The 26,404-nt window shown below is 38.0% G+C and overlaps 1 protein-coding gene across 3 annotated transcripts in view; it reads left to right on the top strand.

Annotated features, from left to right (window-relative positions):
- Nucleotides 1–5,886: 5,886 nt before the first annotated feature.
- Nucleotides 5,887–26,404, top strand: part of MAP3K15 (mitogen-activated protein kinase kinase kinase 15) — a 59,106-nt gene continuing 38,588 nt past the window's right edge. For 2 of the 3 annotated variants that reach the window (XM_008629300.2, XM_017728452.1), the window contains exons 1-6: nucleotides 5,888–6,024; nucleotides 9,275–9,298; nucleotides 14,406–14,477; nucleotides 18,811–19,004; nucleotides 21,174–21,342; nucleotides 22,638–22,744. In XM_008629300.2, coding sequence (XP_008627522.1) covers nucleotides 5,902–6,024; nucleotides 9,275–9,298; nucleotides 14,406–14,477; nucleotides 18,811–19,004; nucleotides 21,174–21,342; nucleotides 22,638–22,744 — 689 coding nt within the window. In that variant the 5' untranslated portion in view covers nucleotides 5,888–5,901. Of the gene's footprint in view, nucleotides 6,025–9,274; nucleotides 9,299–14,405; nucleotides 14,478–18,810; nucleotides 19,005–21,173; nucleotides 21,343–22,637; nucleotides 22,745–26,404 lie in introns of all 3 variants that reach the window. The other variant, XM_017728453.1, reaches the window with a different exon arrangement.

The raw sequence follows: 26,404 nt of genomic DNA on the forward strand, positions 1-26,404 counted from the left end.
CTGTTATCTTCTCAAGATAACAATAATTTAAAAATAGTGAATTAAAAAATATTTAGCCCGTATTAAAGTTTTCTTCTTTCTCCAGTTTGTGTTTGGTGTCATTAATAAAACCTGATAATGTCACTTTTTTTTCAGTGCTTACTATATGTGAACAGAAAGAAATCTTTTTTCCCCACACTAATGTGAGGATTCATACCTAATTTAATTCTTATTTTTCATGTCCTTTGAGTCACTTCCTTTTGCCTGTGAACTAAACACCCTTTCCAGAGGAAATGCCCTCTGGGCATCAAAAAGTTTCAGACATCCAGTGTGCATGCCTGTGTTTCCTTTTCTGAAGTAGGCAGTAGGCTGGAATTTGTAGTCAAGGCTCCAGCCACTCCAGGACTCTCTTGCAAAAGTTGATTGCAGCTTATAAAAACAATCTTCCTTCTTTAAGGTGCTTTGTAAGCAGTTTCTGAACTATTACAGGTAATTTTCATAATTTATACAGAATTGCAGCACTTGTTTCTAATCTACAAAAAGATAAGCTTATATAAGCAAATAGATGAAGTTGTTTTTAAAATGCTCTTTTATGTGATTATAGCATATACAAGTCTATATTGCAGGATAAATCATTACTGATGAGTTGGTTTTTATTTTTATTACCAGTTCTGGCCCTATAGCAAACCAATGATGTTAGCAAAGTTCATGCTATAATATTGCAAACTTGAAAAGGCTGAATTGAAATACCAGAAATTCCTAAATTTAAAAAAAGAGCTGCGTCTTTGTCTCCTGGGTCTTTCAGCTTCTAAGGCAATATCTGCGTTTAGTTTGGTGCTTTAGATTGTGATTGGAACAATATTTTTTCTAATAAAAGTAAGGAGATTTTAACAGGATACTGTGATGATAAAGCAGTAAGATTTAAATGAAACTTGATTCATTATGAAAGCCATAATATCATCACAACTGCTGACAGTATTTTTACACTAACATTGGCTTATGCCTAGGATCTAATGGAAGGCACCAACAGTTTGCTGGTATAACAAACTGTGCTGAAAAATCACCTCAACAGTTCTGTTGGTAGTTGCTACAAATGTGCTTTACTACCTTGAGCTTCCCAGTTTCTGTGAGTATGGGGTATATTAAAGTTGAGAGTGGTGCCTTTTGTTTTAGCTTAAGTGAAAGCTGCAAAGGGTTCCTGGTTTTCAAATAAACCAAGTTACCATAATTGTTTCCCTGTAAAAACTTTGGTATTGTCTCCTTTAAAGAACTGTGCAGAAATCAAAATGAATATGTATCCTGAAGTTAAGGATTATTTGTTTCTTTTTCTTTAGGAGTATTGTTGTTCTTCTGAAGAATTTGACAGTTTTCAGTGGTTTTCAAGGAATTACATATTATTTTACTTACTAACTATGATGCAAATATCCAATCAACTGAAGCAATACTAATCCAAAGGTTCATAATTTGCAGGATGCTAGTGAATAGTAATGGGCTGAGTTCTGCATTTTCCTCCATATCATGTTAAGTTTGGGAGTGTTTTTGAAATCTGTTATGTATAGAAAGGTTCCAAATGCTGAAAAATAATGAATCCAAAATACTGGAGTAAGGTTCTTGCTCTGCATATGGATAAGACTGGATGGAGGTGAGCCTTAGATGAGAAATTGAAAGCAGTACAGAGTGCTTTTTGACCTTTTCCTTCTGTCATGCCTCCTAGATTCTATTTAACTATCAGCATATTTCAGTCTATTTCTTCATTTTCTCCTGTTTATTACTTTTTGACTTACAGATCCCAAAACCTGATGCCAAAATTGTCCTTTTGGTTTTGCTAACAGTGCCGTAAATCATAAAAAAAGCCTTGTGAAGACTAATGATTTACTTAGATCATTAAATTATATGATGTCTTCAGGTGCATTTCAGAGAGAAAAGTAAGCCCTCTGGTTTTAACCCATGTAATAATGTTTTTCATGTTGAATTATATATTAGTTTCATAGTCTCCTGTTTTACCACAGTTAATGATCTTTAATCTTCATTTCAGTTGTCGCAGTTATTTGTCTCTTCTCTGTCTGCTCTCGTAAGACACACTGGTGTTAAAATATGTAAACTGTAGCATAAGAAATGAATTATGTGCCATCTGCTGCAACAATGCAGAGAGCTAATCAAGACTGTATAAGCAATAGTGCTGAATTACCCTAATGCACTACAAATATACACATACTGTAATCATTTTACAATGGAAACAAAAGCCTATACAAATTAACTGCAACCATATAATAAACTGAGATCAGTTTTTGGGTTCATAACAAAAATGAACTATTTTCAGGATGAAAGTTTTAATGGGCAGCTACTAGAGAACAAAAAGAGTTGGAAATATCTGTTATGCTTAAGAAGAAATGAGGGAGGACGTGTTTTTATGGGTATGCTTTTGAACACGAGTTGCTACTGCAGAAAAGAAACAATGAGTTTAAATGTTCTGTTCCCGAATCATTCAAAATCGGTCATATGCAACATTAAGCACATCCCCACCCCTCCACCCTGTCTCGTGGATGCATTGTACAGATTTTCACTTGGAAGCCTTCTTTCTTTCCAGAGGGGCTGTACCTTCCCCTGCTCTCTTTCCTTCTGTGCATAGGAAACCCTCTCCATTGGTCATTTAGACCTGTGTGAAATATTTCATTATCACTTAAAATTTTTCATGAGTGATAAGCTTTGATAAAAGTTGGCATCGGCTTTTGCTTCACCCCTGTCTGTAATGGAAGTTGAACCTAAATTTGGCAAGGGAAGTTCAGAAGTACATTTGGCTGACTGGGCTCTTTTGTTATGGAGGATGGGAGTTGAGAATGGACTCTGATTGACTTATGTTTCTATTCATAAATCAAGATTTGCAAAGCACATACTAGTGTTGAAGTTATTTCTTTTAATGTGTCTCTGGAAGTTTAAGGAAATTCTTATCTCTTTCTTATCAGCCATACTAAATGCATGGTTGAAGTGCGGGGCCCCACGTCTTTTTTTTAAAGAACTATAAATGAAGAATTCTAGTGTAAATCATGAGAAAAATATAGGATAATTGAAACTAAAGTATTTGTGGTGTCACATATTAGCTTTGTTCATTACATGACTCACAAAACCGCCTTACTCCAAGAAAAGAGATGTACAGTAGTTCTGAAAACAGTAAATCTGGGGAGTGTGCTTAGACCCAGCCATCAGTGTCAGTGAGCACTGCACTCTCAGTACCCCATGCACTGGGTGCATCTCAGGGATCTACTGCTTTAGGAAGAGTTTACTGTTGGTCATATCTTCTCCACCCAAATTTGCATTCATTTCATGGGCCCAATGTACTTGTGCTGCATTTCTTTAGTACATCAATAAAGCTACTTTGTAAGTAGATCGTTTTCCTCCCTGCTCCAAGCCTGCTGCTGTTCCTCCTGGAGGAGGGCTTGGAGAGCTCCATAGGAATGCAGCTTCTCATCTCTGCTCTAGCCCACAGCCAGGAGCACTTTGGATGCTCTGCTTCTGTCCACTATCATTCACTTCTCTGTCATTCCTTGATTCCTTTGCTCAAACTGAATCCACTGAATTTCTGGGGCTTTTTTTCACTTGCATGCATATCTTTGTGATACATCTTCATCTCTGCTGCTCTTAATTTTGTTTTATTTTTATTTAATTTAATTCACACCTGTGTTTGTGAGGTGTGAATAAGCAAGAAAAACCTGTTCTCATAATTCTTTTTAGCAGTGTGAACTAATATCTAAGGGAAGAATAATTATCCTTTGTTATGGAGGTGGTTACTTCTGTTCTTATGTCCATTTCATGTGTTTTTGATACCACTTACATTGCTGTGGAGCAGCAATCAACAGAAGACAAATTTCAGTTGTAGACTAGATGTGGAAATGAGCTGTGTTAGCCTTGTTTCAATGAACTCTGTTACAAACCATTGCTTGTGTTGTATTGTAAAATGCAATATCTGTACACTATAAGGATGCATTATCTGAGTTCTCTTACCAGGATACTGATTTTGATTTCACAGTACTCTGATTACCCAAAAACACTCTTCTACAAGCACTAAAAACCATCCAAGCTCCTAATTTTTTTTCCCTAGATGGTATTTGATTCTCAGTCTGCTTGTTAGTTTCTCTTAAATATGTTCTACAGATAATTTATGCTTTCCAAAGGGATTTTGCCATATTGGGGAAATCTAGATTCAGTTGTGTTTATGGGCTGGGGTTTACTTCTTCAAGCTCTCTCGGTTTACGTGACACTACAGTGTGCAATACACTAAGAATTTTATCCATGCTGCAGACAGCTGGCTAAACAGTGGAACTGGAAAGATCATCAGTAGATGGTGCAGGATTTGAGTTCCGCATGAATAAGCGGATTTTCTTATGCCATGACTTTGTGCTGGGGTTTTGTATCTTTGGTGGGAGAGGGAGGTGCATTTGGATTTTTTTGTGTGTTTTGTTGGGGTTTGGGATATTTTGAGGTTTGGGGGGTTTTGTTTGTTTGTTTTTGCTCTTGAACAAAAGAGGCTTGGTCTAAAGGCAGGTCTTCAGACTCAAAATGCTCCTTGTGCTTTAACAGGAGTCTCATAGTGATCAGAGGGACTGGCTGACCTCTGTATGGTGTGTCGGAATAGCCTGATGGAATTGTACAGGAACATATATTCATTGCAGGTTTTTCCAAGAAACTGCATACTAAATATGGAGTATTGATTCTTGTGATGTGTAACCTTAGTGATACCAAGGTTAACTGGCTGCTGCTGCGTTTGGGTCTGAGCCATCAGACCTGCTTTTAGATTTCTTGTTTACTAGTAACTCACCCTTCTGTCTTTCCCTGTATGTACAGGCACTGTCTGTTACCCCTTCAGAGATGTAGGATTTACTGCCCATCTACACTGAGTGTTTGGAATCAGTTTTGAACCTCAGACCCCCCTGTGGTTTCAATGCCAAGGCTTTATTCTTATGAATACTGCGGATTTCAGTTCATCCATTTATCCCATAGTGGTGAAAGCAGACAGACATATAGATATAGACCTTTAAAAAGCTTTAAAGCAAAATTTTCTTAGGAGTATATAGGATATAAGAATCAAGAAATAAAACCTCAGCATTAAATGTCCTCTTCTCCAGTTACCCCTTCTTCCTGCAATGGTGTTTATGCTATATGAGAACAAAATGGTGCTCAGAATCTTTTGCCTGTATCTCAGCTATTCTGCATAATACAGGGTATTTCTCTTTAGCTCTCTGTATAGCTCATCTTGCACAGTTGTTAATGTTTTTACTTGCATTTCTGACTTCCATTTCTGACTGGAACACTAACCAAGAGCAGTGGAAGCCTTGCTCTGGCTACTTGTGATTGAATTCCCTCATTGTTGTGCCCCCCATCTTCAACATCATGCCTGTAGCTTTTAAGAAACAACTTCCACAGTCATTTCTTTTTCTAATTTTCAGGAATTTCCCATTCTTCAAGCCTCAGCCTCTTAAAATAAACTTGGTCTCACAGTTTTCCCTATTTTTCTAATTTACATTATTATTTTTAGTGGTTCCATCCTGAATATTTGAAGCTTCTGTCCTATGGATATTCATGCTCTCAGGCCTCAGGGAGCAAGTGCAGAATTGCTTTTTTACCTGAGGCATTCGTGACGCTGTGATTTCAAAAGCTCAAGCAGGATTGGTAAACTCAGTCTCCCAGTTACTATAACACTGTGATAATTTCATGAACGGCTCTTACCTTTTATATGAAGGGTGAAATTTACTTCTCTCATGAGAAAATGATCCTTATTTGAAAATGTTGATTTTGTCTGTCCAGTATGTGTGTGTAATTTCAGGATTTGTTTTAAATCCCGTGTAAGAATAAAGTTCGGTTTAAGATTACTATTTTTTTAGCGTTTTCTTTTCCACTTCTCTCATTTCAGATGTTGCAGTTGTGGACATGAGTGATATTTCCAAGCAACCATCACTGTTCTACCACCTTGGCGTGCGTGAAAGCTTTGACATGGCCAATAATGTTATTCTTTACCATGACACTGATGCTGACACTGCTCAGTCTCTCAAAGTAAGGTTCTCACTTCACGGTCTGCTTCATTTCAGAAATATCTTTAAATACCTGATCCTACAGATGTTTGTGTTTTTCTGAAATTTGCATTTGATGTAATTTCCTGAATAGCTACAGAAAAAAATCCTGCTAAGAAAAAGCTACTATTAGGAAAAATAGTAATAATAGAATTTAGAAATGCTTTTTTTGTAAGAAAAGATACGTAGTGTGGTACTGATTCTGCTTCAGGTGGTTAGAATTGAGAGTGCAGGTCCAATTTTTTCCTTTCTTTCCATCTTTTAATTGGAGTACATGTAAGAAGAAGTTATGGTTTGTATCATAAGGACACTTGAACAAGGGCTGTATTGCAGCCTACTCCTATTGAAGCCCTTCTGTCAGATGAGGTTTGTATTCCCTAGGTGCTGAGTACCTAAGACTGCAAGAATCTCCTTTTTATTGCTGTTTGAAGATAGGAAAAGACATCCTCACCAAATCTTTCTATAGGGCTGTTGTTCATTTTTATAGTAGGATAATACTGTAACTATTGCCCCTTCTACTTTGCTTTTTTTCACACCATCAAGTGTCCAAAAATCCTTTTTGGAGTTCTCCAACCTCCCTCGATCCTGTAAGGATATTAAGTCTACTTTTTCCTCAGAAAAGCTCTGTTCTGTCACAGCTTCTTATTCCTCTTCTCTGCTCTCAGTGTCATTGGTTTTACTCTCATGTGTCTATAACCCATACTTCCATTCTTCATGTGGTAGTCCACATACACCTTCACATTCCATGTGGCCTGGAGTCCCAGGAACTCAAAGCTGGAGTCTGTCACATTCTTTGCTCAATGAGATTATCCGTATGGATACACACTAAGATATTACTGGCATGTCCTTCTTTCCTCCACCTGATCAGGGTGGATCTTTGAACATGTAATCCATCACCAAAGAGAAGAGAAGGTTGCTTACCAGCAGCTGGAAGTCTCTGAGGTCTGGTTTATATGCCCATTAGTTTATCATCTGGATATATGCCTATACAACTTCTCATCCACTACTGGTAATATACCAGACTGCAATGAAATACTTCATTTTTATTTTTTATTAACACATTTTTATCTCTTTATGCTGTCACTCAGATGTTCTGATCAACTTGGTTCTCCCAAGGATGTGCCCAAATCTGGGAAGGCTGGTTGTCTTTTATTTGTTGCTGCCCAATGAGGATGGCTTTGATTTCTGCACTTTGTGCAAAGCACATACGCAAGCCCCTGCTCCATAACTGGAGTGTTGAAGGATCTCCAGGATTACATCCATCTGTGGTTGGATGTTGAGATTGATTGTTGCCAGAACTTGCAAGTCTTTGCACTGTCAGTTTTAAGCCTTTTCTCCTAATGATGTAAAGCTCAAGTCTACGGACTGGGGAACACCAGAATGTGACTAGGTCACTTAAGGCTAGAAAAACTATTATCTGCCTTCACCTTTCTTCTTCTAGGAACTCTGTCAGTGGCACTGATACCTTACTCATGTCTCAGTTGTTTGTATAACCTCCTTGGCCTAAATAGGCCCATAGCATATCTTAGATGGGATCACGGGACTTGATTTAAGTTGCTGAACCAGCTAGGAGTGATCCTCTGTATCAGATGGTTTAAGCTGGGCACTGAGACAGGGTTCAGTCCTCCTCTTGTCCGTAGTATCTCTTCAGCAATCGAGCCCCAGTTCAGTGTTGGGTAGCATTCAAATATGCTAATACACCTTTCTTAGGAATACTTCAGAAGGTAGGCAGGGACCGTTCTTGGGGTATTTCAGCAAACACATTTCACATCGTAGGTGCTGGATAGTTTCAGAAGAGTTAATTTCTCCGTATTGAGAAAGATCTTTAACTGCAGTAGATAAAGCTCTGTTGAAGAAACTTGCTTAGCTAGGTAGACATTAATTTTCAGATATGTAATATTTCAGATGTTTAAGCCTTCCATCACTTTTGTTATGAAGAATTTTATTGGGCTTAAGGAGTTTTAGCTAATTAAAAATTCTGTTTAAGTTTTAGTACCTTTTTAATGTATTTTTGGCCCTCTACTGATGTTTCTTTATTTTGAAGTATGTGAGTAATTTGGTCAGGGTTTTTCCACTTCCCTTCAGAAATGTATTACTTTACTTGGACCTAGGTTACTGTGCACACTCTTAAGAGTGGTGCACAGCCTAAGTGTTATAAGGGCAGTATTGATGTCTGCTGTTACTTCTGCTGAATATCTGTGAAGTTCTGGCAACCTGACTTTATACAGTTTATCCCTTAGGATCCATCCTGAAGTTGTCCCAAGAGTTGTCTCTTCAGTTTCACCAACGTTCTTTCAAAGCAACCTAGTTCTGAGGATATAAAAGAATATGTAATCTGGCTTTAAAGAGAGTCATATTTATAGAGCCAAACCTCTTAAATGCCCCCTGATATTTTTGCCTGTTGTTGAGGAAATGGGTGCTTGAGCATGATCATTTCTGTGCAGTGGTTGTCCAAGTGGATTTCAGGCTGTCAGATACAAAGTTACTCAAGCAGAATCATCTGAGGATGTCAGAGCACATTTAATTAAGTTTTTTGACAACCTTGATTAGAAACAAGTCTATGTCTAATATTTGTAGTGTGGCTTACCCGGAGATTTCTTTAGTTTGACCAAGCAGTGTTCATTGAACATGTAATCCATCACCAAAGAGAAGAGAAGGTTGCTTACCAGCAGCTGGAAGTCTCTGAGGTCTGGTTTATATGCCCATTAGTTTATCATCTGCTTCATTGTTTCAGTATCTCTCATTAGATTTTGAGGTGAGAAGAATTAGGTTGTAGAAGGAATGTGTTGGTCTGTGCCCATCTGGATAGGAAAGGGCCTTAGGTATCTGAAGGATACTCTTTCAGAGAGAAAAACCCTCCAGCTTTGAATGCTTTTGTCTCACAAATGTTCAGTGTGACTGGGTGTGCCCAGTCTGAGAAACTCCAGTTACTGGCAAGTAAAACTTTATTTTCTGAGCATTTCTTTAAGTAGGTTTCTTCACTGAATTGTTACGTTTTCCCTGACCTGAACTATTAAGACTCTTCTTGATGTTGTTCTGTCCCTTTACTGGGAAGTTACTGTGTCAGGAAATCTGGATTATGCTGTGAAGAGCACATCTGTGTATGTATGTGTATATATATGTATATATATATATATATATGTATATGTATATGTATAGCAGTGATTTTTATTGGAAAGACTAATTCCCAGTAAAAACAAATGAACATTTCTATTATCTTTTTTCCCCCACAGGATATGGTATCTCAGAAAAACACAGTAAGTATTAAATCCACATTCATTTTAAAACTCAAAATGAAGATGCTGCATTTGCAGCAACTCTAATAACAAAGCTGCCAAGCATATATATGCTCTGCATGATTGAAGGAAGTTGTTTTACCTATCTATAATTCAAACTTTTGGAAAGCTTGTTGACACTCCAAAGTAAAGCTAGATTTTAAAGTTACTTTTTGTTACAAATTCCTTTCTAAGTTGTAGAAAAGTGCTGGTGATATAAGTTTTATTTGTAGGTTGACACATCAAAATATAAACTCAGAAATTCAAAGTCTCTTTTTCCCTCTACCACTATCACCTATTCGTGCAAATGTAGATGTTTGTGATGCCTTAATGGGGTTTACTTTTGTGTCTCAAACAGCTTTGGCTTCTGTATACCTGCCCTCTTCCTTACAAATTCACAGATTTACTTAGAAATGCAGAAGCTTATTTCCCAAAGTAAAAATATTCTTACAATTAATGCAAGTAAAACCAAACAAATAAGTTTGAAACAAGATAAAATGTAGGAGTTATTTAAGACTTTTTGAAATATGCCACAGTATCTTATATAGTTGTATATTTTGCCATAGTTCACATCATGTCAGTGGTTACTTTCATTAAATCCTCCACAATGTTATTTTGAGGACAACTGAATTTACAAAACTCTTACACTTCCATTTATCCTTTCTGTTTCCTCTCATTTGCTATATACTTTTATTTTCTTCCAAACAGTATTAAGCAGGGTTAAAATAATAAAGTGGTCTTAGAGTTTGATAGTAATTTTAAAGAGAACTAGAAGAAAAAATGTGTTAGTCACAGTGGTTTATTTTGAGCTGCTGTTTTGACTTGGCCACCGTGCTGCACATAGGCTAAAGATAGATCAGGTTTAGCACATGTAAATGCAGCTCATCCTTCCTGGCTGTCTCAGGGATCTTTGAATCAGTGCAACCTGTAACCTGTACAGTGGGAACTGCATTTACTGGTCTGTGGCTCTGTGAAGGGGGACTCAGAATGTGGCAGATTTTCTTGTGAATACTACTTTCTATCAACTGGTGGATGACCATTATTTTAGGAGCATGTGTTTTCCCATCCAGAGCCAGAGGGAGAATTGTGAACAAGCCATTTGGTGGTAATACCAGAAATGGAGTAAAAGGCAAAGGGGAGGGTGGCACGTTCAGCCTGCTGCAATCAGATTAGCAGCCTACAGTCTTTTCTTTTGGTAGATTCTTTCTCCAGAAAGGGAGGTATTTCCCTTCACACTGAAGAGAAGAAAGGGTTGAATCATAGAATATGCTGAGTTGGAAGGGACCCATCAGGATTGAGTCCAACTCCTGGCCCTGCACAAGAGTCACACCATGTGCCTGAGAGCATTGTCCAAACACTTCTTGAACTCTGTTAGGCTGCTGCTGTGACCATTGCCCTGGGGAGCCTGTTCCATTGCTCAGCCATGCTCTGGGTGAAAAACCTTTTCCTGATATCCAGCCTAAACCTGCCTTGACTCAGCTTCATGCCTTTGGTTCTAGTGTCATCGTTTCTACAGCAGGGTCTGGTAGTGGACCTGTAAACACCTTGTGGCTAGCAGAAGGGGCAGAGAGACATCCCTAAGCAAGGATCCTGATTCCTTCTTTAAAAAGGAGGGATTGTCTAACCTACTTTTTTCAAGTGCTTAAATTAAGAAAAAAATTGTGAGTAAAATACAGTGAGGTAAAGAATGAGTGATTTTAAATACCAAGTACAGACTCTTGACCTCTTTGTATTATTTGAAGTTGTTCATACTTTCTTTTATTAGATAAATTGATAAATGTGCTCCCATATTTCATTCTTTTATCAGTATTTTTTAGTCAGAAATTAGAACAAACTCATGAGCAAGCTATATAGTTCATAGGTTAAAACTATGGGTTTTTAAGTCAAAGTCAACTTCAAATAGACAATTGCCTTCCCCTCCTTTCAAATCCAGTGAGTTGTCCTGAGAGATTTGCAGTTTACCACTGACCCAGTATGGTGCCACTGCTTCATTGTTTGGTTAAAGATTTTGCAATCATATGGACAATGTCTTGTTTGAAGTTAATGGCTAATCAGGGTTGCTGTGCTTGTTAAGTAGGTACATAATTAGTATTAATTTATTGTGTCCAGTCAAATATATAGTTAGATAACCATTTCAGTTTAATTGCTGAATATTAAATGCCATATTTAATATCCCTGTAGTAGAGCTCTGTGTTTTCCTTTCACTTTTCCTGAGTGAAAAGTGTGAGTATGCCTCTGCTGTGACTGTGGAATAGTAGAGCTTAAATACACTTTTCATCAGGGGCTGGAGGCATGGTGTAAAGAGGATAGTTGTCTCCAAAGCCTTCCTCCAGCCTGTCAGTAGCCACAGGAATATCATTTCTGGAGAGGTTTTACAAGCCCTCTCCATGTTTTACAAGCCCTGTGTCCCTGCATGTGCAGGGTGTGCAAGGAAAGGGGAACAACTGAGATTGTTGCCAGGCTCAGCACACCTTTGTTCCAGCATCAAGAGTAAAACTTTCTGTGCTGACTGCTGTAGCTTAGAGCTTTCTCTGAGGTTTCCCTTGCCCTCACCTTTCCTATTTATCCTACAAATCTCACATCATCTACAAAGGTGCAGAAAAATCTTAGCATAGAACAGATGTGGAGCCATGTTAAAGTTGAAGAGAAGGTGAATGTCTAGTATGCCATCGGGGTGATTCGCTTTGTGAATCACAAGAAAGCTTTGAAGAGAATGGAGATCTTCCTTGTAGAGAAAACATTATTCTAATTCAGCATTGGGAAGGAGGCAAGAGCAAGGAAACTGGACATGAAGCTGAAAACAATGCAGAGAAAATAGTCAGCAATTCAACTGAGAGTTGGCCTGAGTATAGCTGATCTAGCAGTGAAAATTATATAGCAGCAAGATGCAGTGGTGTGAGTCTGAGAGATTTAATAGCTTACTGTCTGAAAAAAGAGTGTGAGTAAGAGAACTTCCTTCCTTCCTTCCACCATCTAGGAATGCAGTTTTCACAGATAAGATGGAGGAATGTGATTCAGTTCTACTTGATTTCCCCAAACAAGCAGTTAAAATTCTGTATTGATAATTTATTGCATACTTGGATGTGAAAGGAAAGAATTATTGGCTGTGGGAGTTCAGTTCCCAAGGAAGAATTGCCCTGGCATGAAATTCAAGGTCAAGATTCTGTGTCCCATCAGTTAGATTTCCTTCTGTAGAGCTCCGCTGAGCTTTGAGGACTTTTCTGTTAGTTTTAATAAAGATTGCATGGCTTCCTAGTTTCTGTCAAAATATTATCAATAAAATAAATGGCAAATATGCCGTCTTGCATAACAGGTTATTTCATGTGCCATTATGGAAAAATGGACTGAAGGGCAGAGGGGAAAAAAAATTATCTATGGAAAATGCTTGAGATTTGGAGTTTCTTTAGATATCAGATAAACATTGGTTTACTGGAAAAATGAAATTTCAAGGATTTTCAACAGCAAAAAATGCTTAAAAAAATAGTCTTTCCCCAAACCAGTGTAATAGACAAAGTCCATTGGAAAGTTGTTCTATTTTGATTCAACTTTTTTTTGCCATCCTTGATATTTTATATTTTTTTAGGAAGGAAATTTTGTCTCCTGCTACAGGATCTTAAGAAATTATGAATAAAAAAAGTTCAAGATTGAGTGAAGAGTGCACAAGGGGCTTTAGAAAACTGCTGGAGTCTGGAAGCAAAATATACAGTGCTTTGGGCAATAGCTCTAGGATTGGTTGCACGTAGTTTGAGATGCACACTTTGATCCATTCAATTTGTTTGAATGGGGCATTGAAAATATAAACTAGATTTTTCCACTGTGGAAAAATTATTATACCAAGTACAGAACATAAGGAGAAAGACTAGTTAGTTTTTCTTTAGTTTACAATATGCCTGAAGAAATTTGAATAACCCTGTTAATTGCATTCAGGGAAGGTATGTAAAGGAAGGTAGGCTGGCTGTTAGACAAAAAGGTTTATCATAGTATTCTTAGGCCTTTGGGCCTGATCAAGAATTTTTAGAGATTTAAATGGTTATTTTTCATGAAATGCTGTAGCAGTTCTTATAGTAAGCAGTGAATAATGTCTGGGCTATGGAGGAGTCATTAGCAAAAATTGTCCTTGATCTGAAGGGAACTGGATTGCAATTTATCCTCGCCACAAGGAATTTTTATGTTGAAAAATCAATTTTTATTGTAATTGGCAGAGAGTTTCTTCAGAGTTTCAGTAGCAGTATAAATTAGACTGTATATACTGTTTCAAGGCCATGAAGTTAATTAAGAAAACTAAATGGAAAGAATTTGGCACTTGGACTCATATTCTCCAGTTAGGTGTCCCCAGTGGATTGAAATGAGAGCCAAGACTCCGAAGTATGATTACATTATTTGAATTTAATAATCCAAAGAAGTATTATTGCAGAGTAGCTTTCTATTTTTTATTTTCTGATTATTTTTACAATGTATAAAAGTTTATATGATTCAGTCTTTTAATGATATATTTCTAAAAAGGCCTGAGGTAGCAGAAGTGTAAAAAGAAATTGTAAAAGGGCACAGAATGAAAAAGTAGGAACATATTAAATTCAATAATTTTTCCTTTTGGGTGGAAAATAGTACAAAGGCAATGGGTAACTGAGTAAATGTTACTTTTAATGCTTTTAATGATGAAATATGCTACTGTTACTTTAGATAATGAAAACTAAGGCTTTTAAAATTTATGTATGAAAGTTACTTTGTATGGAAATACTACCATCTCAAGCAATGGATTATAGTTAACTAACCAGATAATGAATCTGACAGGTTCATAAAAGTAAGACCTGAAAACATCTTAATGATGACACAAGGAGATGTATAGACATATAAATCATGTAAATAGATAAGAGAAATCCAAAAGATAAGATAGATAAGAGAAATGCCAAAGTATTGAATTGTTTTCTTGGCCTTTTAAATATTGTCTTGCTGTAAATATCTATACTCATTTTCTGTTGTTTCTTTCTTTAATTATTTCTTTATTCATGTGTCATGTCTGTCTTTTTGATTCTTATGGTGTTTTGTGGTGGTGTTTTCCTCTTTGTTGTTTTATTTCAACTTGGAGTAGGTTGCCAACCTCAAAACTTTTCTTCGTGTTCAAGTACCTCCTGAATACCACAGTGGTAATTTAATAGGCAAAGTATGTATCACTTTAAATCTACTTTCTGTTGAATAGATATGCCATACTTTCACTGTGTTTCTAGACATGTAAAAATGTATAAGGATGATTTAAGAATAGTGCTTGGTAGGGTCTCTCCTTCGAGGTGATTCGAGTTACTGCTCCTTGCAAGCTAGATCCTGGGCATAGAAAGTGTTTGTCTTGTGATAATTCTCTTCACAGTCTTTACATAAAAATACTGCATTTATTCAACTTTAGAAGAGGAAGTATTTTTTGGAAGTTTATAATATCTTAGCCACTGTAGTGGGTTGACCCTGGCTGGATTCCAGGCACCCACCAGAGCCACTTTCTCACGCCCCTCTGCTGCCGGACAGGAGAGAGAAAATATAACAAAGGGTTCATGAGGTAAGGACTGGAAGGGATCACTCACCAAAAACTGTCATGGTCAAACCAGGCTTGAATTAGAGATAAGTGAATTTATTAGTAACAAAATCAGAGCAGGATAATATGAAGTAAAATAAAACATTAAAAACACCTTACCCCCACCCTCTCTCCTTTCAAGCTAGACCTCCTATCCCAGCAGTGCAGAGAGACAGGGAATGGGGGTTGTGGTGAGTTCATCACACATTGTTTCTCCCACTGTTCAGGGAGAGGAGTCATTCCCGTGCTCCAGTGTGGGGTCCCTTCCACAAGTTCTCCATGAGCTTCACCAATGTGAGTCCATCCCATAAGCAACAGTTCTCCACAGACTGCTGCAACGTGGGTCACTCTTCCCTGGGGTGCAGTCCTTCAGGCGCAGCCTGCTCCAGTGTGAGTCCCTCATGGGGTCACAAGTGCTACCTGGAAACCTGCTCCAGTCTGAACTCCACTCTCTATAGGTCTGCAGGTCCCTGCCAGGAGCCTGCACCAGCACAGGATTCAAATGGGGTGTGCCTCCTCTCAGGCATCCACCTGTTCAGTGTGGGACTCCTCCATGGGCTGCAGGTGGATCTCTGCATCCCTGTGGATCCCCATGGGCTGCAGGTGGATCTCTGCATCCCTGTGGATCCCCATGGGCTGCAGGGGCACAGCTGCCTCACCATGGTCTTTACCACAGGCTGAAGGGGAATCTCAGCTCCAACATCTGGAGCACCTCCTGCCCCTCCTTCTGCACTGACCTTGGTGTCTGCAGAGTTGTTCCTCATATATTCTCAGCCCACTCTTCTCTGACCGCACTTACACCTATGCAATAACTTTTTTCGTTCTTCTCAAATCTGTTGTCACAGAGGAGTTACCATCATTTCTAACTGGCCCAGCCTTGGCCAGCAGCACGTCTCTCTTGGAGCTGGCTGCCATTGGCTTTGCTGGACATGGAGGAAGTTTCCAGCAGCTTCTCACAGAAGCCACCCCCCAGGCCCTCCCACTACCAAAACCCGGCCATGCAAATCCAGTACATGCCTGTATGGCAAGATGGATAGGAATGTGATGTCACAGAAAACAACAGTGAAAACCCTAATACTTAAGACAGCAGTGAGTTAAGCTCCCTGAAAATTCAGGAGCTTATTCATTCTTGGAATGAATGCAGTTCATTTTCTGTTACCTTCTGCGTTTTCCTTCTAACTGCTTAGTAAGGTGGGGTAGGCACTCCTGATACTTGAATGAGTGGCAAAGTTAATAGCAGGGCTCAAGTAAAATAATTTTACTATTAGCTAGGCAGGCATAATTCCCTCTCTGAAAATGAAGAGATTTTTACTCAATGTTATTTATCTGGGAAAAAACCCACCTTTAATTCGAGTGTAGCATCTCTGTCACAAAGTGACAGTTGCACCAGAATAACTTTAGCAGTACAATAAAAAAACCTGTTTATATTAAGATCAACAGTATATTTTTAGCTGCATTAAAAAAAATATTTTGAAGGTATTTTAAGACAAAAATCACTCTACATTTGTCCTGGCTTGCCCAGGGCCTAAAAATGGCCTATGTGGGCCTCACTCTTTCAACCTCTCAGCAAAGACATGACTTTCTGCTTAATTCCTGTAATCATTTCACATGAAGAACAGGTACCTCTTTCAACTTGTTTGCAATTATCTTCTGGGGTATTTTTTATGTTCTTAAACTTGTGGCTTGTCTTGTGGTAGATTTTAACATGTTGTGCTTAAATACAAAAGTTTCAGCGCTGACATACATTATTGGCTGGCAGATGAGTATTCAGAGTCTTGAAGGTTTTTTAGTCTGCCTGGCTGTAATTTTTAACTTAAAATTTCCTGAAACCAGACAATTAATATACCTTAGCTTCTAATTCTGAAATTAACCAACTCATCATACAGTCTTGATAAGCTATGAAGTTATTATTCTACTACAATTAAATAAGTCATAATTTATAGATTTTATGCAGGTAGAGTTGCTGTATACGTTACTTCATATATACCTAAGCCATTTATTCATGATGTTAAAAAGGCAATAGTTGTTGTATCACAAGACAGTAATTTTCAAAATTATTAGCTTTTGGTATCAGAGACCAGCATCCTGAATAGAAGATCAGAAGAAGCAAAGGTGATATTTTCAGCCATCTCTAATTCTTGTTAGCATAAGAAAAATAGGTGGACTGTTTTTTTACATAAGGAAGATAAGAAAGCCTTTTTTAGGTCGTGCAGTCTATATGAAAGGTTTTTATAGTTTATTATATGTAAATATTGGACAGAAGAAGCTAGAAGACAGGAGGGTTTAGTTGCATAGATTTCACTATGCAAAAGGAAATGAACTCAAAGTCAAGTAGATGATGCGTTGGCTGGATAAGAATACAGTGCTTGAGGATAAGATTAATAGAGTGTTTCACACGTGCATTTTAATTTTTTCTGAAAATTTCATTGCTTTTTCAGTAGATAACTGCAGCTCTTTGCATCTCAAGATATATCACCCTTTCAAATTGGATGGGCTTTTTTCATTGCAGGAAGAGCTACTTTGCTGTTACAGGTTCAAGAATAGAGTTTATACACAAGCAGCTTTTGTATTGCAGTGAACTTACTGTTTATTTGAATAAAGCTGAGACAAAATTGTGCTGACATATTGGTAGCTTGGGATAAAGTTTTTCTGACTTTTTTATTGGGAAGTCAAGATCACAATCTAGCAGATAATTATATTGTTATAACAGGGATAATGTAATTTAGGGTTGGGAAGGAAGGAATGTGACGGTCTTTATCCTTTAGAAATGGTTTTAAATTCTTAATCCTCACAAACTCGGATCAGCAACACAATGTACTGATACAGACTTTTTATCTGTAGTTTTAGTAGCTGCATGCCCTACATTTTTAAATTCCTGTGAACAATCTGCTTCTCCTGTCTAGTTTATTAATTCATTCAAAAATGTGCCATCTTCATATCCATTCTTTTCATTATCTCAGCATTCTCCCATTGTTCAAGGTGACCATAAATGGCTACGGCTTTTCTGTATGCTTAGATGAAACAATGAAAGGTACCATTTTGCTGTAGATGTTCAGTGCCACGATATCTCCAGCGTAGTGGTAGTTGATCATGGCAGATATATCATATTGACCTATGCCTCAGTGTTCCCATCTACTTACTCTCAAATATAAAGTTCACCAGAGAATTGTCATAGCTAGAATGGGATGCAGCTGCTTCTCCCAGCTGTGGAAAACATCATAGAGGTGTGGTTTCTGGGGCCTTGATCAGGAGCTGAAAACTGTACTTGCTGATTTTGGGCTCTGAAGGGCGTTTCTTGTGTCCTCACCCATTTCAGCACCTTGACTGTATTCACACATTTTATGTGGCATATTAAGGTTTTTTGGGCTTTGCTTCTAAAGTTTTGTGTTACAAGTCCTACATCTATTACAAAACATTTCAAAGTTTTGAGGTTTGGTTGGTTAAATTTTTGATGGTAGCATGCAGGAGATGTTTTGTAGGCTTCTCTGGATTAAACATCTCTATAAAGTCCTTCCAGTGTCTGTGTTTCTATATTTCTCTCATTGTGTGAAGCTCTGCATCATATCTTTCAAAGCACAGGGTGAGCCTAGAGGATGCAAGTACATCTCTGACCCCAAAAATCTGTGAACAGAACATTAGCTGGTAACTGTCAGACCCTACTAGGGTCTGTTCATTACATTAAAAGGAAAAATTGAACAGTTTTGTTGTATTGTCACTTAACAGACCTGGAGCCTTATTCATCAGCTTTGGTAATATTTGTAACTCTTCCACACAAATTTCCTTGAATTTAATGCTTGCAAATCTTGTGTTAAACAGTGCACTAAAACTTCATACACTAATCCAGGTGTTTTTTCTGTCAGCAAAAGATTCTGTGTATACACAAGTATATTTACACTTTCACTTGTTTTCTAAACTGTGATTGTTTTAATTTTAGGCTTCAAGTGGCAATTATTATTTTATCCCATACATTGTCACACCTTGTGCTGACTACTTTTGCTGTGAAAGTGATGCCCAACGAAGAGCCTCTGAGTACATGCAGCCCAGCTGGGACAATATCCTGGGGCCACTTTGTGTCCCACTGGTGGACAAGTTTCTCAGCCTTCTCAAGGATGTCCATGTTACATCATGGTAATGTTACAACAGATACAGTTCCAGAGCCTTTGATAGTGTCTTTTTGATGTAATGAAAAAAGGAGATGCAGAATTTCTAGTAGCATTGATTTTTGATTTTTGATTTTTAACTGCACTTAATATAGTGTTAAAAGAAGCTGCTAACTCTACTGCTTTTTGTATTCCTGTCCTGCAGCTGTTGCAGCTAACTAACCATGTTATGCTAAAATATGATTTATAGATACTTTCCAGAAAGCAAAGGCAGTCCGTGGGTAAGATAAAGTGCTTAAGTTTAAATTACAGTGCATAAGGTTGTAATGGGAGCTAACCTCATAGATTCTTCATAGAGCTCAAAGTGAAACACTGTCCTTTTCTGTCATCCAAAAAAAAAAAAAAAGCCAAAAAAAACCCAAAACAGCAGTAGGCAATCAATTGTAATTTTCATGGTTTGATTTTATTTTTAAATATTCTGATATAAATAAAAACATGACGCTGCTTAGCCATTTCTGCAAGGGACTGTTGGAGTTTTGGGAATTGGGGCTGGAGAAGGAGGTCTGTCTTTTTCAGTTGCTCATGCTGTACTCTGCATCTAGTCCTGTTTTGTGTATATTTCTGCAAAACACTCAGACCAAGCTGCTGGTTTTTAGTTTTTCTAGTATCTGTAGCATGAGGTTGCACTGAGGGCCCTCAGATTTCTTTGTTTCCCCATTGCCATCCCACCCAAGTGAAAAGCTTGCCTAAAAAACTTCTTCTATTTTGTGGTCCCATCCTTGCAATCCCATGGATGACTCTGCTGTGACATCTTACCCTGAAGGGGAAGGGATTCCTAGATGCTCACAGTTGAAAGGAATGACAAAAGTCAAAGGGTCTGCAAAAGTTTGCAAAGGTTTATTAGTAAACTGCACACTTGGCATGGAAATTGGTGTTTTAGTCCCTGACCACCTAGTATAAGGCACAGCAGAGGGTTTTGAATAAAGGGCTAGGGTGAAAGGGAAGAGAGAAAGAGAGAGATGAATTAAAAAGGGTCAAAGAGGAGGAAAGAAAGAGAGATCACCCATCCTGGCTCCAGTGTCAATCCAGCTGGGGTTTCCATGGTCCTGGGATGCATATGCAGAGCAAGCACCCTGGAATTTTTTGGGGTACCTTTTTATAGATAAGTTTTCCCCACCCTGGAGATCAGTTTCTCACTTTCTATGCAGATTAGTTACATGCAGTCTGTTCTTGTAGATCTTTCTGGAAAAGGGTTGGAGGTCTTTGGGGGTATTGGGTGGTCTTGATTCCCCCTTACAGTCCACGCCTGCTTCTCAGCCTCATTTCTGTGCTTGCACTGTATGGGGCTGTGCTTGCCAGTGGTGCTTACTGTGACCTTGCTGCTTTGATGATAATGTGAATGAGACAGAGAACTTAATTTTCTTTGCTGTGTGTAGGACTTATACTAAGCAAGGCTTAATACTTTGAAAGACTCATTTGTAAACAAGAAAGGGATTGTATGCAGTATTGTCAGGTGACACCTGCTGACTCTCAAACTACAGACTCCATAACCTTCTCCAGGATAAATTTATCCCTAGGTAGCTGGTTCAGGCCATTCAAACTTGTCATACTGGCAATATAGATATTATTTTTCAATTTATAAAAGCGCTGATGTTGGATTGTGCACCGATGTTAGTGTAAATAAGATGCACTTATTGGAGGCTTTTGCATAGATCCTGCCCACATTATGTATTATGTTCATCAAAGAGATTGCAACTAAATCAGCTTTTGTTGGCTTGTTTTTGTTTTAGTTTCTGTGTTTGAAAGTCTCCTTCCAACTTTCATGATAAAGTAATATATCTCCTCTTTACATCATGCTGGTGTTTCTTCTCTGTGTGATTTTATTATCCCAGATGCTGTCTTCTTTATGATACAAAGTACCACATCTGTCAGGGTCACTAATGGGGTAAAGAAATCCTCCAGTTTTCTTATGTTGGTAAAACTGCCTCATGATCCTGATAATAAACATATTGATCCATAGCCCTACAGTCTGAGGTGGGGCAGGGTGGAATATTTCTAAGTAGTTATTGAAAAATATGGAAACATTTGATGTTTACCTCACTCTGAGGAAATGGTACTTTTTATTAGAAATATAGCCATGTTTCATAAGAAATATCTAACAGTCTTCTTCCCCTATGTTTATCTTTTATTTCTTTAGTGCCTATTATAAAGAAACACTGCTAAATGACATTAGAAAAGCTAGAGAGAAGTACCAAGGAGATGAACTGGCGAAGGAGCTGGCCAGGATTAAGCTTCGTATGGATAATACTGAAGTGCTGACTTCTGACATTGTCATAAACCTGCTTCTTTCTTACAGAGATATTCAGGTATGTGCTTGAAGACTAAAGTGGATTATTTTACTGTGCAATTTTGGCTCTTCTTTGTTCTCCTGTACTTCATTGTTTGTTAAGCAGTGATTCAAAGCTAACACTAAATGGGTACAATTGTTACATTGTTTAAGAGTTTGACTTGTCTGTTGGGCAGTTTAAGGGGATAGAGACTCTTACTCCTTTTGCCTGTGAACAAGAGACACAGATTAGGTGACTTCCCGAGGTCTCTCCCTTTGTTTTTAGTAATTTTTAACTTTCTTAAAAAGAAAAAAGGTGAAAATCCCCACTGAATCAAGATGCTTGCCATGCCCTCCCCTACTTTTCATCCCTCCCCCCATAAAGTTAGATATGTTTAGAAATGAAGAAAATGTATTTGTTACGACCATTGTATTGGCTAGAGATGCCCAAATCGAGAACTATAATTCAACAAAACATTAATTTTATTTTAAAATATAACTGCACCTTTTTTCTTGGTTTTATTTTTTAAAGTAAGTTCTGCTTTTGCTAAAACACAGCCTGTGTGCTGTCTTTCCAAATTGACAGTCTGTGTGTTTAACATCCATTTTCAAATATAAGTTCAACCATTCTATAGAACTTTTTTTCCCATCAGGAGCTAAGTTGGTTATTTCTTGTGTATAAATGGGTTGTGAGAGCAATGGGTGACCACATCATCCTTCATTACCCAGCTTTCCATTATGAAATGCATATTTTCCTGCAGCACTCCATCCAACTTCATTCATCCAACGTCTGCTCTGGTGATCGTGAAAGGTGTCCCTTGAGAAATGTACTCATCTCAAAACATGAGTAACAGGAGATGAAGTAACGTGAAGCCTTTTGAGATGTCAGTAAACTGGCCTCTTCGACCCTGTAGATGTGGGTTACCCATGAGAAACCAAAATGAATGTACAAGTGGCTGATGTACTTCAGAGGCAGCTCTGCTCAAGTCCACGGTGACCTGGTGAAGTGTCATTTGTCAGAAGACCTTAATAAGGCCTGAAAGAGCCAGACTCATCACCTCTTCTTCTGGTGCTGGGAGTGTTAGTGATCAAACTGGCTACAGGGATTCAGTAGTTTAGGCATTGTGGTGAGGAAGAGGCAAGCACTGACATGGATAGACAAAATCCCTGTTTATAATACTATGTACCCTTCGTGGATGTTTCTCTGACTCTTTTAGGAACAGTCACCTGAGAAACTGTCTAGTGATCGTGATACATTTTAGTTCAGTGATGCTTTCTTCTGCTTTTAGTTTATTCTACTTCAATCTTTTTTATCTTTTTATAATTTTGTCCCAGGATTATGATGCTATGGTGAAGCTGGTAGAAACACTAGAAATGCTTCCTACCTGTGATCTGGCTGATCAACACAATATTAAGTTTCATTATGCTTTTGCATTGAATCGGTAAGGATGATTGATTGAAGTTCTTTCATTTTATTGCTGTTCCATATTGGCTTATATATAAATTTATAGTGCAGATAATATCAAATTCCCTTCCCTTTCTGCAGACATTAATATTCATCACAGTCATGTCTCCTTAATCCCATACTTACTGTGCACCAGGACAGTTTGTAACCTTTGAAATTGTTGTTTTCCTACAACCATCGCTTTGTCAACAATCAGGAGAGAGTGGATCTGTTCCAAAGGCCACCTGACTAACTGCAAAAGACTCCAGTAATACCAAAGGGTTCTTGGTCAGTCAGAGATTGTTTATTCTGAGTCACTGATTATTCTGAATGACTTGAAAAGTTTAGTGTGATAGAGTTATGAGTGACTTACTAAAGTAATAGGTAATAAGCACTGCTTGATCCATGAATACACATTCATGGTAGAGTTTCCTTGAAGGACTGCAAGGTCATCAGGACCTACAGGGACATCACTGCTTTAGGAAACACTGAAGTATTATTGAACTCTCCTAGTTAGGTACAGATTTTTGTAGTACCTATGTATAGTAATTACTCAATTTCTAAAGAAATTACATTAAGATTATGTCAGAGAAAATAGATCCTATGCAAATGAAATCATATGTAATAATAAAAGTAATTTGCCAGATGCAATCCACATACTATTAAAGATTGTGACCTGCAAGCTAACTTAAAATTAGCATTGGACAACATCAGGATGGCATAAATCAAAGGGAATAAGAACTTAATAATAGATCTAGAAAACCAGTTCCTATGTCATTTTATGGAAAATGGTAATAAATCTGGTCCTATCTGACAGTTTCATCAGACATAAGAGTAAACACTAAACTATTGCTCAGAAAATTACTGCGTATGGATTTAGCCTTATTTTTCAGAATTTAAAAAAAATATTTCAGGAATTTGACTCAAAATGTTTAAATTTGCTGGTGAGAATAATGCTAGGATCATGCCTTGTCCTTAGGTAATGTCTTCACGTAATCAGTTTTAAAACTTTTTCATTTAGATGTACATAGCAAAATTGGCAAGCTCCTTTACTCTCTTGGTCTTCAAATTCTTTGTATTTTGAGCAGCATGTGGAAACCCATGCCATTAAATCTTCTGTTTTGACAATGCCAATAGCACCCTGGTAAGACAAGATAGAATTAATTGCTCATGCACATGCTCTCCCTGTCAACAGCTTTCATTAAATTGATTATTAGCCCAAACCAGCATGACTCTCCTTGTTTTCTTCTGGGAACAATTTAGACATTTCTATAGAAAAGTTTTTTCAGAAATAAATGGCTGTTTTTTCATTGGTAAGAATGCAGAATGCAGCTTCTACAGGTGTTTTTGCCTTCTTCAAACAAAATGATGGACAAAACTCAAAAGCTGAGACTTATTTATTTTTTGAGCAAGTACACTTAGTTCAAAATGACCCCTAAAATGTTTCATTTAGCATCTTACTTCCATGAAATTTTTTGATCCCTAATTTAGTCTGTTTTAAAACCAAATTATTTTTAGTGAGTTCTATCAGAACCTGTCTTTAAAAATAAAGAACTATGTTTTCACTTCATATTCTATTAATTTCAGGGTACAGAACAGTATTAATGTTGCTCAGTACAGCTGATTGAGCCCGCCAGGAAAAAAATACATCATATGCAGAACAGAATTAGCAGCTGTAAGAATATCTGACCCTGAAGAATATTAATATGTGCTTAATTTCATTTAAAAGTATACTAGAACTGTGATCCAGAGAGAGTAATTCGTTTATTTCCTCTTGGACTCTGTAACTGAGTTCTCTTGGCCATTAATCTCACTTCCATTGTCAAGTCAGTTATTCTACTGCTGCAGAGCCAGTGCTGTGGCAGAAGGGCTGCAAGGTTGTTTCTGGGCACCTCAGGGCTCTGCTGGTTCTGCAGGTGGACACAAGCCCAGTGTGAAGTACAGTTGTGTGTAGGACCAGGTAAACAAGTAATGCTAAGGCAAGGGACCAGGAGTGTTTTACTTTAGACACTGCAGCATTCCAGCCTAGCTGCATGTCCTCTGCCTCAGAGCCAGCCTGGGTCTGACCTGGCTTGGATCATGAGCAAAGCAAGCCTGGGCCTGGCTGGTGGGTGCTGTGCAGACAGGTACTAAGGCACTTACTGTCATATGTAGGGCAGGCAGACACTTCCATGCTGATTTCTGGAACCCTGATTCATATGGCAGGTGTTTAAGCACAGCCCCTCTCCTAGATTGCTGTCTTCCTCTCTGGTTGCCGTTTCAGAGCTGAATTGAGAGCATCTTGGATTTGTTATCTCTAATGTCTATTATCAGAAGCTAACAATGAGTGTTTGCAATGACAGGCTTATGCTTGTTTCCAAGCCTGGGCAATCTGAATATATCACTCTCCCAGGTGCTTGTTTAGAAGTCCTAGGGAGAAAAAGGCTGTTGCTTTTCCAGTGTCTTAAGCTAAGTAATTTGGCTGTAACACAGGAACAGAGCAGAGTGCTGTCTTCTGTACAGACACAGGCTGGTTTAAGACACTGTTGCCTCCTAGCTGGTTGTATCTTAATTTAAACCTCTTTAGGTATAAGTTCAGTCCAAATGTGCAACATGAATATTTTCAATATTTGTATTCACAGCTGTGGTGTGAAGATGCTGTGGAATTGAGGGCTGGTGTTCCAGATGTTGATGTTCCAGATTGTTTGTTTCAGTCCATGGGTACACCTTGCCTGGGAGGCAGGCACTGTGTAAGGACAATTTTCTAATTGGTCTTATTTACTAGGGCTGGAGTTACCAAGTTCTGGAAGATTGCAAAGAAGCCCAAGAGTATGCCAGATTCTGTTCAAAACAGAGTAGACTTTAAAACCAAACCCAGTCCTGGCATGAGGCCAGAACTGTTAATATTTCATTCTATTTCCAGGGCACTTCTATCTTCCTTTATATTAAAGATGAGGACAGCTGCAGTCACTATTATTTAACTCAGCATGCTGTGTTTTAACAAGCAACATATTCCTGTACCATAATAAAAGAAGGCAATTAACAAGTGAAGGGTGTAATAGGGTGCAAGTAGAAAATCACTAGTAATTGGGAATAATAGTGGCTACAGAAAATTGTTCCCATTGATAAACACTGGGGTATTAAAAATGTTCTGTTCTGTGATTACTCAAATTTAGTAAAAAACATGTGGGCCTCCTCATTTTATATGCCTGGTTTTCATGAAGTACCTGAAGTGTATATGAGGGAGGGGAAAAAGCTAGTTTTTTTCTTTGTCGTATCTGTCTGGAGGCTTGCAAATTTACTTCTTTTCAAAGCCTAATTTAGGGTCTTGTTTTCCTCATTCACTGTTTCAAATATTGAAGGTTCTACGATAAAATTACATCCTCAGTAAAATGTGTCTTAACTCAGTGTCTTGGTTTGAAAGACAGGTGTCTGCTAAGGAAGGCAGGAGCCTCCCTTGGAATGGCAGATGCAACCCCCTTCCCTCCGAGTTATTATAATTTTGAAATCAAGGGGCTTTTAGGCAAAGATGTGGGAAATAGGAATAACAGTTCTTTGCTATTATATATCTATATGTGTATAACCAGTCAAACAAGCAGCAATAACTACGGCAGTAACAGCGAACAATCACAAACCCAGTGCCAGCCTTCTCGGCTGTCAGGCCCTTTCCCCTCGGGTG

The sequence above is a fragment of the Corvus brachyrhynchos genome, unplaced genomic scaffold (genome assembly GCF_000691975.1).
Source record: "Corvus brachyrhynchos isolate BGI_N302 unplaced genomic scaffold, ASM69197v1 scaffold11, whole genome shotgun sequence".
In the NCBI taxonomy this organism is placed as follows: domain Eukaryota; kingdom Metazoa; phylum Chordata; class Aves; order Passeriformes; family Corvidae; genus Corvus; species Corvus brachyrhynchos.